This window comes from Megascapheus bottae, chromosome 28, assembly GCF_031878675.1.
Source record: "Megascapheus bottae isolate mThoBot1 chromosome 28, mThoBot2.hap1, whole genome shotgun sequence".
Lineage (NCBI taxonomy): Eukaryota > Metazoa > Chordata > Mammalia > Rodentia > Geomyidae > Megascapheus > Megascapheus bottae.
The window spans coordinates 11,626,514-11,643,924 of NC_143536.1; the positions used below are offsets into that span (position 1 = coordinate 11,626,514).

General features: G+C 44.3%; 1 protein-coding gene across 1 annotated transcript; it reads left to right on the top strand.

Annotated features, from left to right (window-relative positions):
* The first annotated feature begins 1,268 nt into the window (after window positions 1-1,268).
* Ccdc117 (coiled-coil domain containing 117) lies at window positions 1,269-15,610 on the top strand. The gene is made up of 5 exons (XM_090320393.1): window positions 1,269-1,532; window positions 2,087-2,140; window positions 6,659-6,883; window positions 8,285-8,422; window positions 13,033-15,610. The coding sequence occupies exons 1-5, from the start codon at window positions 1,351-1,353 to the stop codon at window positions 13,265-13,267; spliced, it is 834 nt and encodes a 277-aa protein (XP_090176519.1). The 5' UTR covers window positions 1,269-1,350; the 3' UTR covers window positions 13,268-15,610.
* The last annotated feature ends 1,801 nt before the right edge of the window (window positions 15,611-17,411 follow it).

The window sequence follows — 17,411 nt, forward strand, 5'->3', positions numbered from 1 at the left end:
AAGTTCATAAATTAGGCCAAGAGTATACATTGACCTATATTTGACTTTTGCTTTTAAGATGACAAGGTTAATGGGAAAAAAAAAAACAAAACAGTTGTTGTAAGCATGTGGCTACTTGAAGCCTATTGGCTGTACCCTACACATGCAGTCCCATACTCCTGCACCCCTTGCATACCATACATGCCCAAGGACAAGGCCATTAAGAAGTTTGTTACTGAGTGTGGCCTAATGGTAGAGTGCTTGTCTAGCATGCACAAATACCTAGATTCAATTCCTCAGTACCACATACGCAGAAAAAGCCAGAAGTGGTGCTGTGGCTCAAGAGGCAAAGTGCTAACCTTGAGAAAGCCTAAGGACAGTGCCTAGGCCCTAAGTTCAAGCACCAGGACTGGCAAAAAAAAAAAAAAAAGGAAGAAGTATGTTACTGGGAACGCCGTAGAGGCTGGAGCTCTCAGGGATCAGGAGCATGGCTAAAACGGAAAGGAATGGCTTTGCTACTTATCTGCTTCCCAAGTTCTACATGAGGTTCCATTACTACAGGATTTGTGTCATTCAGAGCAAGGAAGCAGCATCTCCTGAAGCCAGGAAGAACCAGATACCACCCTCTGGACCCACACATAATTAGGCAACTGTCAAGAATTATAATTAAGTTGGTGGGGTTGAGGCTCAGCCCTTAGTAGACGGTTTGCAAGGCATGCACAAGGCCCTAGGTTCCATTCTCAGCATATATATATGTACATTACAGATTTGAGGAATGAGGATTTGAGGTCAGGTCACAGAGGGAGTGCTAGGTGGGTGCCTACCCTTAAGTGAGTAGAGGAGCAGCCACCTTGGTTTCTTGGTTGTTTGATGGGAGTGGCAGGGGGTGGGGGTGGGGGGCAGAAATGTGGCTTGAATTCAGGGCCTAGGAGCTGTCCCTTAGCTTTTCTGGTCAAGACTGGCAATCTACCACGTGAGCTACAGCTCCACTTCCGTGTTTTGTTTTGCTGGCTAGTTGGAGATATGAGTCTCACGGACTTTCATGCACGGGGTTAACTTCGAACTGCAAGTTCCTCACCTCTCAGCCGCCAGAGTAGCCAGGATTACAGGATTAAACTACAAGCGCCCAGCTCAGCCATCTTGTTTGTAGTCCGCATGGACTGCAATTCCCGGCATCCCTCGCGGCCGCTCTACACAACAAATCCCGGCGTGCCCCTGGGCGGCCTTGGGTGGAGAGTTCTAGAAGGCGTGACGTGGGGTCGAAGCGGGCTTGGAGGCGGGCGCTCATCGGTAGTGGCTGTGGCTGCTACTGTGGGGCCTGCGGACTGAGGCGGTCGGGGTCGCGGTCACAGCTCCCTTGTCTCGCCAGCTATGGCCGCGCTGGGCCAGCCCTTCAGCGGGCTTCCCCTGAGCGGCAGCTCCGAGTTCCTGCAGCCGACGCCGGCCTTCCCGGGCCGGGCCTTCCCACCGGGAGCCGACGGCCCCGAGCGGACCCCGCGGCCGGGACCCCGCGCCGTCCCCAGCAACCCAGGCGGGAGCGCCGCGCGCGGACGGTGAGGACCGCGCGGGCACGCGAGGCAGCCGGGCTCGTTAACTTCACCCGCGGCAGGGGGCGTCCCGGCCCCGCGTAAAGACCGGGAAACTGATCCCCAGAGACGTTAACTGTAGATGGCGCAGCCCGGGAGTCCCGTTCGAACTTCCTCCGCGCCGGGCTGCGCGCCGCTGCAGGGAGACGCTTCCCCTCGGAACCCGGTCGACCGGAGCCCGAGCGTCCCAGCCGCGCGACGCTCGGTGCCCCCGGACGCCCGGGATCCCCGGCGGCCGTGGCCCTGGCGCCGCGATCCGGTCTCAGCGCGGGCGCCCTAGACGCACGTGAAGCTCCTTTTCCCTCTTACGTTGACTAAGTGACAACCGGACGCTCACGTTTGGGGTTGTGGGTGTGTCGCCATCACCCAGCTCTGTCTGACTTGCTTTGGGACCTGAATCTGTCCCACGCGCCGGGAAACAGTAACAGAACCCTGGTGACTGCAGCCAGAAAGACCGCGCAGAAAGCTTAAGCCCAAGTGCCTTGCTCCATCCACTGATACGAGTTTGTTTGTTTCAACAGTGTTTCCCTTCACTGTAAAAAGAAACACAAGCGAGAGGCTGAAGACGACGACGAGTAAGTTTCAGGCCATTCCTACCACTTATGTCATAGTTAATTTAACATGTATCCTAAAGCTTAATTGAAAAGGTTAAAAAAGAGTCTGTGGAAGAAAGCATTCGAAATTAGGACTATTGGGGCTGGGAGTTTGGTCTAGTGGTAGAGTGCTTGCGTAGCTTGCACGAAGGCCCTAGTTCGATTCCTAGGTACCACATACATAAAAGAAGGCAGAAGTGGTGCTGTGGCTCAAATGGCAGAGCTTCATCCCTGAGAATGCCCAAGGACAGTGCTCAGGTCGTGAGTTCAAGCCCCAGGACTGGCAAAAAAGAAATTAGGACTTATCATTGCCTTTTCTTAGAAAAAAAGCTGGCAAGTAAAGGGAAATTTTGTCCTAACTGGTTGCAGTTATTATTTTTCTTTTTTCCTGTGCTTTTACTAAGGCTTGAACTCAGTGTCTAGTGCTCTCACTTGGTTTTTTTCCACTTAAGGCCACACCCCCACTTAGACATTTTTTGGTCTCCGTGGCTGGCTTTAAACAGTGATTTTTTTCTTTTTTTTTTTTTTGATGGGCGGCTAGTCCTGAGGCTTGAACTCAGCTATACACTGGGCCAGGGTGCTGTCCCTGAACTCTTCAGCTCAAGGCTACCACCCTACCCCTTGAGCCACAGAGCCATTTCCCATTTTCTAGTGGTTAATTGGGGATAAGATCTCTGGCTTTAAACCGTGATCCTCAGATCTCAGCCTCCTGAGTAGCTAGGATTACAGGTATGAGCCACTGCATGGAACTACTTCTGGCTTTTTCTGTGTATGTGGTCCTGAGGAATCTAACCCAGAGCTTCATGCATGCCAAGCAATCACTCTGCCACTAGGCTACACTCCCAGCCCTGAAGAGTGATCCCTTAAATCCTAGCCTTTTGAGTAGCTAGGATTACAACACTTAGTCTACATAATGAAAACATATTCTACCCCCTAGTACTTCTTTCCAGAGACAATACTGTTATCTGTTCCTTAATTCTCCTTCAACTAGAATGTAAAATTGTAGGAGTTTATGATTGCATATGCCTGTGATTGTTTACATTGATAGAAACCTTATTCATGCAGAAGCACTTTTTTTTTTTTGCATTTTACCCTCCTGTAGCCAATCTCCTATTAATGCATTTCTTTTCTTTTTCTTTTTTTTTTTTTTTTTTTTGCCAGTCCTGGGCTTGAGCTCAGGGCCTGAGCACTGTCCTTGGACTTTCTCAAGGCTAGAGCTCTACCACTTGAGCCTCAGCACCACTTCCGACTTTTTTCTATGTATGTAGTACCGAGGAATCGAACCCAGGTCTTCGTGCATGCTAGGCAAGCACTTTAACCACTAGGCCAAACTCCCGGCCCATTTCTTTTCTTTTTTACTTTTTTTTTTTCTTCTTTTACCTCAGTCCTGGGGCTTAAACTCAAGGGCCTGAGCACTGTCCTTGGGCTTTCTCAAGGCTAGAGCCCTACCACTTGATCCACAGCACCACTTCTATCTTTTTCTATGAATGTGGTACTGAGGGAACTGAGGAATCGAACCTGGGTCTTCATGCATGCTAGGCAAACATTCTACCATTTCTCTTTTTTTTTCTCTGTGTGTGTCAGTGTCAGTCGGTTGGTCACGGGGCTTACTCAGGCCATTGCTGTACCACTTAAGTCACAGTTCCACTTTGGCTTTTTTGCTAGTTAATTGGGAGAGAAGAATTTCAGGGACTTTCCTGCCCAGGTTGGCTTTGAACAACCTCCTGAGTAGCTAAGATTATAGGTATGAGGCACTAGCACCCACCTAAAACTAATGGTCTTTTTTGTTTGTTTTTGCCAGTCCTGGGGTTTGAACTCAGAGCCTGAGCACTGTCCTTGGGCTTTCTCAAGGCAAGGGCTCTTGAGCTACACAGTACAGTACCACTTCTGTATGTTTCTGTGATACCAAGGAATCAAACCGGGGTCTTCATGCGTGCTAGGCAAGCACTTTACCACTAGGCCAAAATCCCAGCCCCAAACTGATGTTTTATAGGAATTTTTTTTCTGCTTTGAAAAACATCATCTTTTTTTTAATTCACTCAACACTGAACCCAAGGTCTTGTGCATGTCAGGCAAGTGATAGATCATCAAAACATTATATCCTTAAAACTGTTCAAATATGGATAGTGCTAGCTACTCAGAAGGCAAAGTCCTAAAGGGCCTAGTTAGAAGCAAAACCACCTGTGGCAGACAGAACAGGGAGACTCTTATCTCCAATTTAACCAGCATAAAGCTGGGTATGAAGATGTGGTTCCAGTGGTAGAGCTCCAGCAGTTGGGGAGGGACAGAGGGGAACCTTGATGGAAAAAGAGCAAGAAGCCCAGAGTTCAAGCCCACATACATAACCACACAAAGCATTCAAATGTTACATAAATATTGATAGCTAGATTTTGTTTGTTTGGGACTGGGTCTCCATACGTGGTCTAAACTGTCATTGAAATTTCCATCTTCCTGCCTCAGCCTTCAGAATGCTAAGATTACCAAGTGTCATCACACCTGCCTTAAACCTAGACTCAGGGGGCTAGAACTTGAGGCCTTTACCACTTTGAACCACAGCTCCACTTCCAGTTTTCTGGTGATTAATTAGAGATAAAAGCCTCACAGACTTTCTTGCCAGGGCTGGCTTTGAACGAGGATCCTTAGATATCAGCCTCCTGAGTAGCTAAGGTTACAGGCATGAGCCACCAGTGCCCCCCCCCTCCACAACCATTCTTGATATATTTTTTTTTTTTCCCCTGTCGGAAACATTCTCCCCCTCCCTGAATTCTTAATGTAAGAATGTGCCTGCATCTTGTAATTAGGTCACTAAGCAACGCAAGCATGCGTTGATATGCAAACATCCTACCACCTGGCCTCTACCCCTAGCAAACATCCTACTACCGAACCCCCTACCCCCAGCAGTTCCTATACCCCAACCCCCTCCTGCCTCTCCTGAAGAGGCATATAAATCCCTGTGTGAAAAATAAAATTCGCAGCTTGATCAGGACACTTGTCTTGCTGCTGCCTTCGTGTCTCCTGTCCCTCTCATTCCTCCCTCTAGGTTCTTGGCCCTAGTTGACGTCCCCCTGGACAGGACATTCCCCCAAGTCCTGGGCTTGAACTCAGGGCCTGGACACTGTCCTTGAGCTTTCTCAAGGCTAGTGCACTATTGTTGGAACTACAACACCACTTCTGGCTTATTTTTGTGTATGTGGTATTGATGAATTTAACCCAGGGCTTTGTACATGCTCAACAGCACTCTACCAGTAGACCACACTCCTGGCCTCATATAGATTTTCTTTTTAAGAAGAAGAGGGCAATTACCTATTTTACTTCAGATAATTTTTTTTTTGAGGGTCATGGGGCTTGAACTCTGGGAATGGGCACTATCCCTGAGCTCTTCAGCTCAAAGCTATTCATTCAGGTAACTTTTTTCTGATGCTGGATGTGCCACAGTGCTTGCAAATACTGGTTCACAGTAACAACTTCAGCAATTTAAATTCCCTAAGGAAAACTGGGTACTGGTGGCTCAAACCTACAGTCGTAGCTACTCAGGAGGCTGGGATCTGAGGATTGTAATTCAAAGCGAGCCTTGGAGGAAGGTCTGTGAGATTCTTACCTCCAATTAACCACCAAAAAACAGATGTAATGCCCAGAAACTTGAAGCCCCCCTGGAAGGATCACCAGACACCAAAGATCAATGCAAATTGCAATGAGTCGTTCATTGACGAGCTCGAGCACGGGTCTCTGCGCACTCATAGTCAAGTGCAGACCAAAGGCCACGAGCACAAAATTACAGCATATTCAATACGTTCTTTGGTAGGGGGCAGGTCCCAGCAAGCATTGGCAACAAATCAATTGGCGCAATACAAACGGGGAAGAGGGTCATGACTAATCATTGGTCAGTTTAGTGAGCTGTCATGCTTTGAACTGATTGGCTAATGGGTGAAGGGAAAGACCCAATATGGGGCCAGACTAACGGGGGAAGAGAAAGACCCGACAAGGGGCCAGACACGGACAGGTTAACAGGCTTGTACCTAGTTCGCTGGCCCTCGTAAGCCCGACCTTGTACAAGTATAAAAATACAAATGAATACAAGTATAAAAATACAAATGGCTAATCATAGGTTTATAGAAAATATATAGATATTTTCTACGCTCCTCACAGGAAGTAAAGCTTTGGCTCTAACTGTTGGAAAGCTAACCTTTAGCAGAAAAACAGCTTGGGTGGGGGTGACTAGGAGCATAGCCTAGTGCTTGTCTATCATGCAAGAAGTCCCCGGTTCAATTCCTCATTACCACATACACAGAAAAAAAGTGACACTGTGGCTCAGATAGCACTAATCTTGAGCAAAAAGTGTCCAAGGACAGTGCCCAGGCCCTGAGTTCAGTACCATGACGAAGTAAAACACAAAACAGCAACATCAAAACAAAGCATGATTTTCTATCTCAGATTATATTTTCCAAACAGCTAGAGTCCTTTGATTACATGTAGAGATATTTCCTTCCTCCATTTTTCCAGTTGTCCAGTAAGAAAGAAAAGACTGACTGAGACGGACCTCTGTGCTGGTGATAATACATGGATTCTCTGCACACATCAGGATGTGGAGTGTCAACCAGGAAACCTGTGCTCTAGTAGCCTTTCTGTGCCTGGTATGATAGATGCTGCTTGTGAAGAAATGGATCAGACCACTGGAGAACCTCAGTGTGAGGCTGCTCGAAGGAGGCTTCAGGAAATTGAGGACAGGTGAGTGGCACATTGGCTGGTGGTAGTATTATGATCATCAGCTTCTCATAAAGTTTAGAAATCAGAGTAGTCAAAACATACACTTTAAAGTGAGTTCTCAGAATTGTTCTAAGCTATGTCATTTATGTATAAATGTTGATATTTGCTTATAAGATAGTTCCCTTAAGCCAGGCACTGGTAGCTCATGCCTGTCATCCGAGCTACTCAGGAGGCTGAGATCTGAGGACCATGGTTCAAAGCCAGCTCGGGCACTAAAGAACATGAGACTCTTATCTCCTTTTAACTACCAGAAAATCAGAAGTAGCTCTGTGGCTGAAGGGGTAGGATGGTAGCCTTAAACTGAAGAGCTCAGGATTGAGCTCTGAGCCCAGGCCTAGAGTTCAAGTCCCACCACTAACCAAAAAAAGTCCTTCAAACACTTTTCTTCAAATATGACTCCATTGTTTGTAAACCTCATTTGTTTAGTGGAATGTTAGACATCCCTTCTGTATATATCTTTTTCTCCTCATTTTTCATCAAGATACATTCTCATTTAACCTTTAACTATATCATCATTGCTTATATCTTCCCCCCACCCCCAGTCCTGGGGCTTGAACTTAGGGCCTGGGCACTCACCTTGAGCTTTCTCAAGGCTAGTGCTCTACCACTTAAGCCACAGCACTACTTTTGGCTTTTTCTGTGTATACATTACTGAGGATTTGAATTCTGCCAGCACTCTTCCAACTAGGCTATACTCCCCTACTCCTCCCTCTCCCTCTCCCTCTCCCTCTCCCTCTCCCTCTCCCTCTCCTCCTTCTCCCTCTCCCTCTCCCTCTCCCTCTCCCTCTCCCTCTCCCTCTCCCCCCCCCCCCTCTCTCTCTCTCTCTCTCTCTCTCTCTCTCTCTCTCTCTCTCTCTCTCTCTCTTCCTCTCCCTCTTCCCCCCACCCCCCCCCAAGTCCTGGGCCTGGGAACTGTCCCTGAGCTTCTTTTACTCATCATTTGAGCTACAATTCCACATTTGGCTTTTTTTTTTTTTTTAAAGTGGTGCTACGGAATCAAACCCAGGGCTTTGTGCATGTTAGACAAGCATTCTGCCACTAAGCCAAATTTCCAGCCTATCTTTTTTTATTTTTAAGGATTTACCCAATTAGGGTGCCAGTTTTGGCCTAGTGGTAGAGTGCTTGTCTACATACACACAGAAAAAGCCAGAAGTGGTGCTGTGGCTCAAGTGGTAGAGCTCTAGCATTGAGGAAGCCCAAGGACTATGCTCAGGCCCTGAGTTTATGACCCGGGACTGGCACACACACACACACACACACACACACACACACACACACACACACACACACAAAATGTACCCAATTACTAGAAGAATATGTAATAGCTTGATCAAATGTTTTTCCTGTTTCCTTTTCACTTAGGATAATTGATGAAGATGAGGAAGTTGAAGCTGAGAGAGATGTTAACCATCTCCCTAGTCTTGTGCTTTCTGATACCATGAAAACAGGTTTGAAGAGAGAATTTGATGAAGTCTTTACAAAGAAAATGATTGAGTCTATGTAAGTTTTGGTACCCGATTTCCATTAGTTATGATCTCATGGGAAACCCATTATCTCTATACCAAAGCTCTTCATATTTTATTAACCAAAGGACAGTAGCTGTAATATAACCTAGTTTGGGTTCTTCTGGCTCAATTAGGGTGAACAGACTGCTATGTAAGCATAAATTTGACACATGCAAAAGTGGCTACCTTGCCTACTTTTAAGGTCCCAGTATAGTGTTTGGGAAAGGGAGAATTAACCAGAGGGAACCTGTTCTCTTTATGGTTTATCTGTTTCAGGTATTCAGACCTTTGAGACAAAGACAATGGTGTCTTAGCCACCAGAGTAGTTACCAATAAGGCCACAAACCAAATCCCTTCAGACCCTTTAGCAGAGCTTTTTTTTTTTTTTTTCCTGGTACAAGGATTGAACCCAGGGATTCCTAACTCTCATTCACAGCAGGCACTCTATCACTTGAGCTACATCTCCAGCCTGCTTTTTGCTAGATTATTGGAAACTTAAGTCTTGTAGAGCTTTCTCCCTGAACCACCTTCAGTGATCTTCAAGGGTTCAGCTTCCTAAGTAGCTAGAACTGTTGGCATAAACTACCTACGTACAGCTTAGCAGAACACTTTTTCTTTTAATTTAAAACATAGTTTAGTGATTACAGTTGTCTGGTTTCCTAGATGATCAGAGTAGAAACCACAAGTGAAAATCCAGCTATATGATTATAGTCAGAGGATAAGGGAGGAAACTAGAAAGCAGAAACAGGAACCACCAGGCACAGTGACTCAAGCCTGAAGGTAGAGGTAGAGATCTGAGGATTATGGCCTGAAGCCATCCTGAGCAAAAATGTTCTGGAGGCTTAATCTTAACCAATGCCAAGGTTGTTTGGTATGTACCTGTTATCCCAGCTGTAGAGGAAACACAAGTAGGAGAATTGATGCAGTGGGGTCCATTTGTCATCTCTAGTGACCCCGATAAGCCAAACTGGATCACAGCCCAGGCTAGTCTAAACTTTTTTTTTTTTAATGAGACCCTACTAGTGCGAAAAAGGTGATAGTACAGGCTTATATGGTATAGTCATTCACACCCAATGAGACCAAAGGAAGATCTTCTAGGAACACAAAGGCATATTGCCTACCAGCATTTGATCATATAAAATAATATTTATCCAAATGAACTCCAGGAGATGGAAATGGTTTTTGTTTTTGTTGTTGTTGCCATTTTTGTTCTCTTTTAGTTTATCTGTCTTTGGTAGGGTAAAGGGGAGCATAGAAATGGAGGGACAGGGGCTGGGAGTTTGGCCTAGTGGTGGAGTGCTTGCCTAGCATATACAAAGACCTTTCCTCGGTACCACATACATAGAAAAAAACCACAATGGTGCTGTGGCTCAAGTGGTAGAGCCCTAGCCCTGAGAAAGCCTAAGGACAGCACTCAGGCCTTGAGTTCAAGCCCTAAAACTGGCAAATGGAAAAAAAAAAAAAAAAGGAAGAAAAGAAATGGAGAGACAAATGGTGACAGATGCAACAGTGATACTCAGTGGACACTGTTGAAAATGAACTATACAATTTGTAGGCAGAGATAGGATGAAAAACCTAGGAGACAGTGAAGGAAGAGGTAACATTGTCCAAAAAGAAATTTAATCTACCTGACATAACTTGAACACTGGACACCTTTGTACATCACCTTTATAATAACAATTAACAATTTTAATTTTTTTTTTCTTGTGGGTCTTTGGACTTTGCTGGGCCTGGGCATTGTCCCTGAGCTCTTCGGCTCAACGCTACCACCCTACCCCTTGAGCCACAGCACCATTTCCAGTTTTCTGGTGATTAATTGGAGATAAGTGTCATGGGCATTAGTGGCCTAGCTGGCTTTGCACTACATACTCTCAGGTCTCAGCCTCCTAAGTAGCTAGGATTATAGATACAATCAGCCACCACACCCGGCTTTTAATTTGTTGTTGTTTTTTGCTTTGGTTTTGTTTGTTTGTTTGTTTTTGCTAGTCATGGGGCTACAACTCAGGGCCTGAGCACTGTCCTTGGGCTTTTCTCAAGGTTAGAAACTCTGCCACTTAAGCCACAGCACCACTTCCAGCTTTTTCTATGTATGTGGTACCAAGGAATTGAACCCAGGTCTTTATGCATGCTAGGCAAGCACTCTTACCACTCCCAGCCCTTAATTTGTTTTTAAAAGGGGATATAATTGGGGCCGGAAGTATAGCCTTGTGGTAGAGTGCTTGCCTAGCATGCATAAAGACCTGGGTTTGATTCCTCGGTACCACATACATAGAAAAAAAAATGCCAGAAATGGTGCTGTGGCTCAAGTGGTAGAGCTCTAGCCTTGAGAAAGCCCAAGAGCCCAAGGACAGTACCCAAGCCCTGAGTTCAAGGCCCAGGACTGGCAGGGGGAAAAAAAAGGAGATAGAATTGGGCACTGGTAATTTACACCTATAATCCAAGCTACTCAGGAGGCTGAGAACTGAGGATCATGATTCTAAGCCATCCTGGGTAGAAAGGAAAGTCCATGAGTCTCCTATCTCCAGTTAACCACCAAAAAGGTGGAAGTAGAGCTGTGGCTTAAGTATTAGAATACTTACTAGCCTTGAGTAAAAAAACCAAGGGATAGTGCCCAGGCCCTGAGTTCAATTCCCACTACCCTGCTTTTCTCTTCCCCCCTCCCTTTTTCCCCCTCTCTAGCCCTACAAAAAATGCAACAGCAAAGTGGCAAGGCTAAAAAACAGCCTAGTCTCAGAGCCCAAAAGATCTCCAGTCATGATCTGTTGTATAGAAAAGTTATAAAGTACCATTTTGAGATCAATAAGTTTGGTACATAACTTGGTAAGTTCATTATTTTGGGACTGTACTTCAAGAGATGCTAAAGGGTTTGGACATTATTGTCTCCAGACAAGTAGAAGTGATTTGTACTCAGAGGTTTAGCTGCTTCTTGGAATTAGACCCAGAGTTTGCATTAGGGCCCTCACTTGAGTTTATAATTAACCAGTACTGAGAGTGAGTAAATAATTTTGCCAAACCCAGCAGGTTTGCCTGCTTAGATCAGGAATGGCCAGATGTTAGACTTTGAGATCTTCTTCCCCTTTTTTTTTTTTTTTTTTTTTTAAAGCTTCCCACTGACAGATTTTAGCACCACAGGGGTTGGGAGAAAAAGTGATGGAATATGGCATAATTTTGGTTTAACTCCAAAGCAGTGTACTTAATAACTACTAAGCAAAATTTGCATCTGAGATTCCTTAATATGTTAGGCCATGGTTTCATTTTCATTCATAGTAGTTGAGCGTAGGGTAGTCGCCACACGGTTATAGGATACCTCGGTGATAAACATGCATGAGGCCCAGAACCAAAGACAAAAAAAGCAACCTGTAGTCATGCATATCTGATAATGAAGAGTTGTGAGATTAAATTAAACAAGGGATATCCTTTTTACATTGAGTGCTGTGTGTGCATGCACATGTGTGCACTCACGTGTATATGACATCCTGGGGCTTAAACTCAGCCTGGACATTGTCCCTGAGGGTTTTTTGGTGTTGTTCAAGACTAGCATTCTAAGCCGAGTGTGGTAGCACTCCTGTAATCCTAGCTACTCAGGAGGCTAAGATCTAAGGATCACAATTCAAAGTCATCCTGGGCACAGGATGGATGACTCAGGGCATCCTGAGTCCTTTATCTCCAGTTAACCACTAGAAAACCAGAAGTAGCGCTCTGGCTGAAGGGGTAGGAAGGTAGCTTTGAGCTGAAGAGCTCAGGAACAACATCCCAGGCTCGGAGTTCAAACCCATGACTGGAAATAAAAAGAGTCTTATAGTTTCCTTCCCAGGCTAGCTTTAAACTGAGATCCTCAGGTCAGCCCCTTGAATGGCAAAGGTAGCAGGTGTGAGCCACTAGTGCCCTGCATTTTTCACTTCTAACTATAGCAACATCAGTACAACTAGTTGTGAATATAGCTCAGAAGTATATGACTTGTATGTGTGAGTTAAATCGCAGCAATGCAAAAAATTTTTTTTTAATTTATATGACCTTCTTAATTTGTCTTTTTTTTTTTTGGTACGTCTTGGGTCTTGAACTCTGGGCCTGAGCGCTGTCCCTGAGCAATTCAGCCAGAGCACTACTTCCTGTTTTCTAGTGGTTAATTGGGGATAAGAGTCTCATGGACTTTAGTACCCAGGCTGGCTTTGAACCTGGATCCTCAGATCTCAGCTTCCTGAGTAGCTAGGATTACAGGTGTGAGCCACTGTGCCCGACTTAATTTGAGTTGTGTTAAGTCACCTGTTTAGGAACTGTTATTCATAACTATAAGACATTAGATTTTCTTTTTTCTTTTTTTCTTTTTTTGCCAGTCCTGGGCTTGAGCTCAGGGCCTGAGCACTGTCCTTGGGTTTTCTCAAGACTAGAGCTCTACCATGTGAGCCACAGCACCACTTCTGGCTTTTTTCTATGTATGTGGTACTGGGGAATCAAACCCGGGTCTTTGTGCATGCTAGGCAAGCACTCTACCACTAGGCCAAACTCCCGAAGCAAGGCATTAGATTTTCTACATGAGCTTTTCATCATACACCTTTTATTTTCATGTCCTAACTTATTGGTAAAAATGTGTATTTTGTATCTTAGGAGCCGACCTTCAATGGAGCTTGTGCTGTGGAAGCCTCTTCCTGAACTCCTTTCTGATAAACCAAAGCCATCTAATGTTAAGAACTTCACAGGAGAAAGCCAAACTAAGCATATAGCTCCTGGCACTGCCTTTCCACAGAGAACTGAACTGTTCTTGGAACCTTGGCAAACAGGGATGCCACTTTACAATAATTTGGAAACCTCTGCTAGCACAGAAGAGGAAATGGAACTCTAGAAATCAGTTTCTTATACTAATTTGTCAAATGCTACAAGGCTTCTAAGTTTACTAGTGAGCCTATGTGCATATTATAGGGACTTGAAAGTTCTATGAAACGGGTGTAATATCTCCACCTGTGATTTGGGGTGAGACTCTCATTTTGGGTAGCCATTTTTTGAATTCAAACTTTGCCAAGGAAGCTTGTCTCAAGGGAAAAGCAGTTTTTTAATGCGTGAATTAAGGAAATATTAGGCTACAGTCTCTTTAATGGCAAGTATAGAAGCTGTAAGGGGGACAGTCTTCTGTCACCTTGCCTAAGCCATTCATACACTTGAAGAGCACTCAGGAGTTGAAAAAGTAAGACATTCCTAACTGCTACCACTCTGCTTTGATAGTTGACTGCTGGCAGGAGGGATGAAACAGTAGCTTAAGCCTCTGGTAATAAATCTAACAAAGGCTATAGAAGGTGGTCTGTTCAACATAACTGTTGATTGCATAGCCAAAAGCATATCAGCTCTCCTCTTTGCTTAGAAAATACCATGAAGCATTCTAAGAGGTTTGTCCTTCAAGGCCCTTTACCCTGTGCTACTGTTGTTTCTTTGTCTCTTGCATAATTGGTAAGTCATTGTTCAGTAATGTTTACAACTCAAGTAGCTTTGATAGTTTAAAAGGTTCTAAGGCAAGCCATCTGCAGATTGTGCACAGAAGAATTCTTTCATGAATCCTAGGGAAGCATTGTGTCAGCTAAAACCAACATTGATGACTATTGTAGTTGGAAAAGGGATAGGTGGTATTGGTAATAGCAAGTTCAGTTTCTAAATAATTTTCTTGAAAATGGAGTGATTACCAAGAATATATAAGCAAGTGACATTAAGACTTAAACTGAAGTTGCCAATTCAGTCTTTAATTTGTGCAGTAAGCCTAGAGTACCTAACCCGGGCTTCAGGTGTCCTTTAGGAACCACCAGGATTACGGTCTTGAATTTCTCAGGAAGAGCTCGTTGATGTGATGGGGACTCCGTGCAAGGTAAAGAGGCAGATCCTTATTGCTGTGGACATTCACTAGAAGATTAAAAAGTGCAATAGTGTGATACTGGCCCTTTATCACAACAGGGACTGCTCCAGTTCTGATTAGCTTTCTGGATTTTTTTTTTCCTGCTTCATAGAAGGGGGAAAAAAACATGTTTTCTGCCAAGTAGAGGTAGTTTTTTACAAACCAGCTTCCTTGCAATTTTGAAACCCATACTGAAATCCCTCCCCTTGTCACGGTGGTGTAGAAGTCACCAGTCTATTAGTTGGACTGTTTCTTCTGTTTGCCTGTTGTTCCTGCTCTGTTTCTGTCTGGATAGTCAGGAAAAGATTTAATGTTTAATATTTAAACAAAATATTTAATGTCTACGCAGTAAAATTCTTCACACTTCAAACCTGTATTGAAACCAGTTGGAAACCAGCTAACAGTTTTTTAATCTCAGACCTAGAGATAAATGGAAACTGTATTCTGTTAAGATGTGTGAGTGTTTGATTCATGCTGTTTGAGGGACTCCTACCTTGAGGTTGTTATTTAAAGGGACCAACTTGTGACATTGATGATAGCCTTAAAGAAATATCCATGCTGAAAGTTTGCAGTCCAATTCAAAACCATTAGAGACTGAGTCCCATCAGTGAGTGAGAAGGGAAGCACACCCAGATTGTCTTGTGTAGCCATTGTGGGGTGGGGTTTCTGGTCAAAGGTCTATACCTTGGGAAGGAGAGCCCTAAAAAGCTTTGGAATTGGTAAATAGAAGAAGGAATTGAGATTCTGCAAGCAGAATTTGTTTCAGGTGGCATCTGACATCATTTCTGCAGGAAAGTGAATGTTTAGTGCTTTATCTTGGCCACGTTTGTGACAGTTGGCTTCATCCTTGTGGTGCTTATTCATCTGAGCCGTCTCCACGGTCCCAAAGCCACTGCATTCTGTTTTTTGTGTTTTTTTGAGTTTGCCTTTGCCTTAAGGTTTATCTGGGGGGATTAACAGATCTTTTCATTTTATATAGTTTTGTAGCATGGATCAAACATTGGGTAATATGTTAATGTGTGGAGAGAAAAATTGCCTAAAGCAGGTGAGTTTAAATGAACAAATGTATATTTTCTGAGTTTGAGTAGGGTATGTGTAGTTTTCTTGTCTTTAACATGAAGAAAATGCAGTTCTCACAGATACTAATCATCACTTACTCTTGAAAGGATACAAATGTAAGTAGGGAGGATGTTTACCAGGAGGCTCATTTGTAATTTTATATTTAGAACCTGGTTTCAGTATTAGCAAGAATGGTATAGTACCAGGAAAGTTGTGGAAGATACAGTTGATTTTACTTTAAAGTGAGAATCTGTTGTTCTGTATTTTGTCATTTTCAATTAAACTTGTGTTTTGAATTTTTCGAAGTATTATTTATTTTAATTAATTTTTTTTTTACCAGTCCTGGGGACTGGATTCAGGGCCTAAGCACTGTCCTTGGGTTTTCCTCATGGCTAGTGCTCTACCACTCTTACCACTAGGCCAAACTCCTGGCCCCGAAGTAGTTATTTTAACTTAAGTAAATGAAGCATATACTTATTTCCTTTAAATGTTCACTAACATAGCATTCACAGCGGTGAAGGACTTACTTAAATCTCTCCTAGAGCTGAGAATAATATGGTTTAGTAGTAGAGTACTTGCCTCACATGCATGAAGCCCTGGGTTCAATTACTGAGTACCACGTAAACAGAAAAGGCTGGAAATGGCACTGTTGATCAAATGGTAAAGTGCTAGCCTTGAGCAAAAAGAAGTTCAGGGACAGTGTCCAGGCCCTGAGTTCAAGCCACAGAACTGACTAAAAATAAAGTTCTGAAAAGTAGCTTATATGAGCTGGGCACAGTGGCTCACACCTGTAATCCTAGGTACTCAGGTGCTGAGATCTGAGGATCGCCGTTCACTGCCAGCCCGGGCATAAAGAACGTTGAGACTCTTATCTCCAATTAATCATGCCTTGGTAAAACTTAAAATGAAAGACAAGTTCTAAAGCCCATAGCATGCTTTCACTGAGAAGTTCACAGTGCACTACTGTGGAATGAGTTTTCACAAATATTTAAATGTGAAGCTCAAAGTTCATAGAGAGGTTGAGGGGCCTTGAAAAATGAGAAATATGGTCAGGTTGCAATGGAACACCTGTAATCTGGGCTCCTTAGGAAGCTGAGATTTGAGGATCAAAGTGTGAAGCTAGACCATGCTTATAATCTAGCAAGCAACTCAGGAGGCTGAGATCTGAGGAGCACAGCTCAAAGGTAGCCTGGCAGGAGAGTCTCTTACCTCCAATGAAATACCAGAACACTGGAGGTGGTGCTGTGGCTCTTAAGTGGTAAAGCACTACCCTTGAGCAAAAGAGCTCAGAGACAGCACCCAGACCCTGAGTTCAAACTCCTCAATTGACCACAAAGAAAAAAAGTTTGAAGCTAGCCTAGGTAGAAAATCTGGAGAGTGTATCTCCATTTAACCAGCAAAAAGCCAGATTACAGGCCTGGCACAAATGGAGTGCTAGCCAGCCTTGAGCAAGAAAGTCAAAGTACAAGACTGAATTCAAGCCCTTAACTGGCACACCCAAAAAAAAGATAAGGTGGGGAATGGAAGTGCTTATCCATAATTCTAGCTGCTGGGAGACAGAGAAAAATTATGAGCACAAGATAAGTTACAGAGACCCCATCTCAGAAAATCAGAAAAATAGGGCCTGGCATAGCCTAGTGGTAGAGTGCTCACCTAGTGTGCATGAAGCTCTGGGTTCGATTACTCTGTACAACGTACTCAGAAAAAGCTGGCTCAAGTGGCAGAGCACTAGCCTTAAGCAAAAAATGTCCAAGGACAGTGCCCAGCTCTCCCCCACCCCCACCCCTGAAAAGAAAAAGAAAAAAGGTCATGGCTCAGAGTGCTCACCTAGTATATGGGGTTGTAGTTCAGTTCTCAGCACAAAAAGGGAAAGGAGCAGATGATGTGGGAAACATTAATTACATAATTAAGAGCTGCCGGGTCACTGGGTGGCAGTATTGCTTGCATATTCTGTGATAAATGTGGATCCTGGACTTGTATGGCAGGTGTTAGTCTTTAGTTGGAGATGTCAGCTTGAATCAGGGCCTTTGCACTGTTCCTGCACTTTTTT

Bases quoted from the DNA above. Each gene is read 5' to 3' on its own strand.
- Ccdc117 (XM_090320393.1), top strand. From the start codon at position 1,351: ATGGCCGCGCTGGGCCAGCCCTTCAGCGGGCTTCCCCTGAGCGGCAGC. The intron at 2,141-6,658 runs GTAAGTTTCAGG...CCATTTTTCCAG, and splicing joins GAGGCTGAAGACGACGACGA to TTGTCCAGTAAGAAAGAAAA. The intron at 8,423-13,032 runs GTAAGTTTTGGT...TTTGTATCTTAG, and splicing joins AAGAAAATGATTGAGTCTAT to GAGCCGACCTTCAATGGAGC.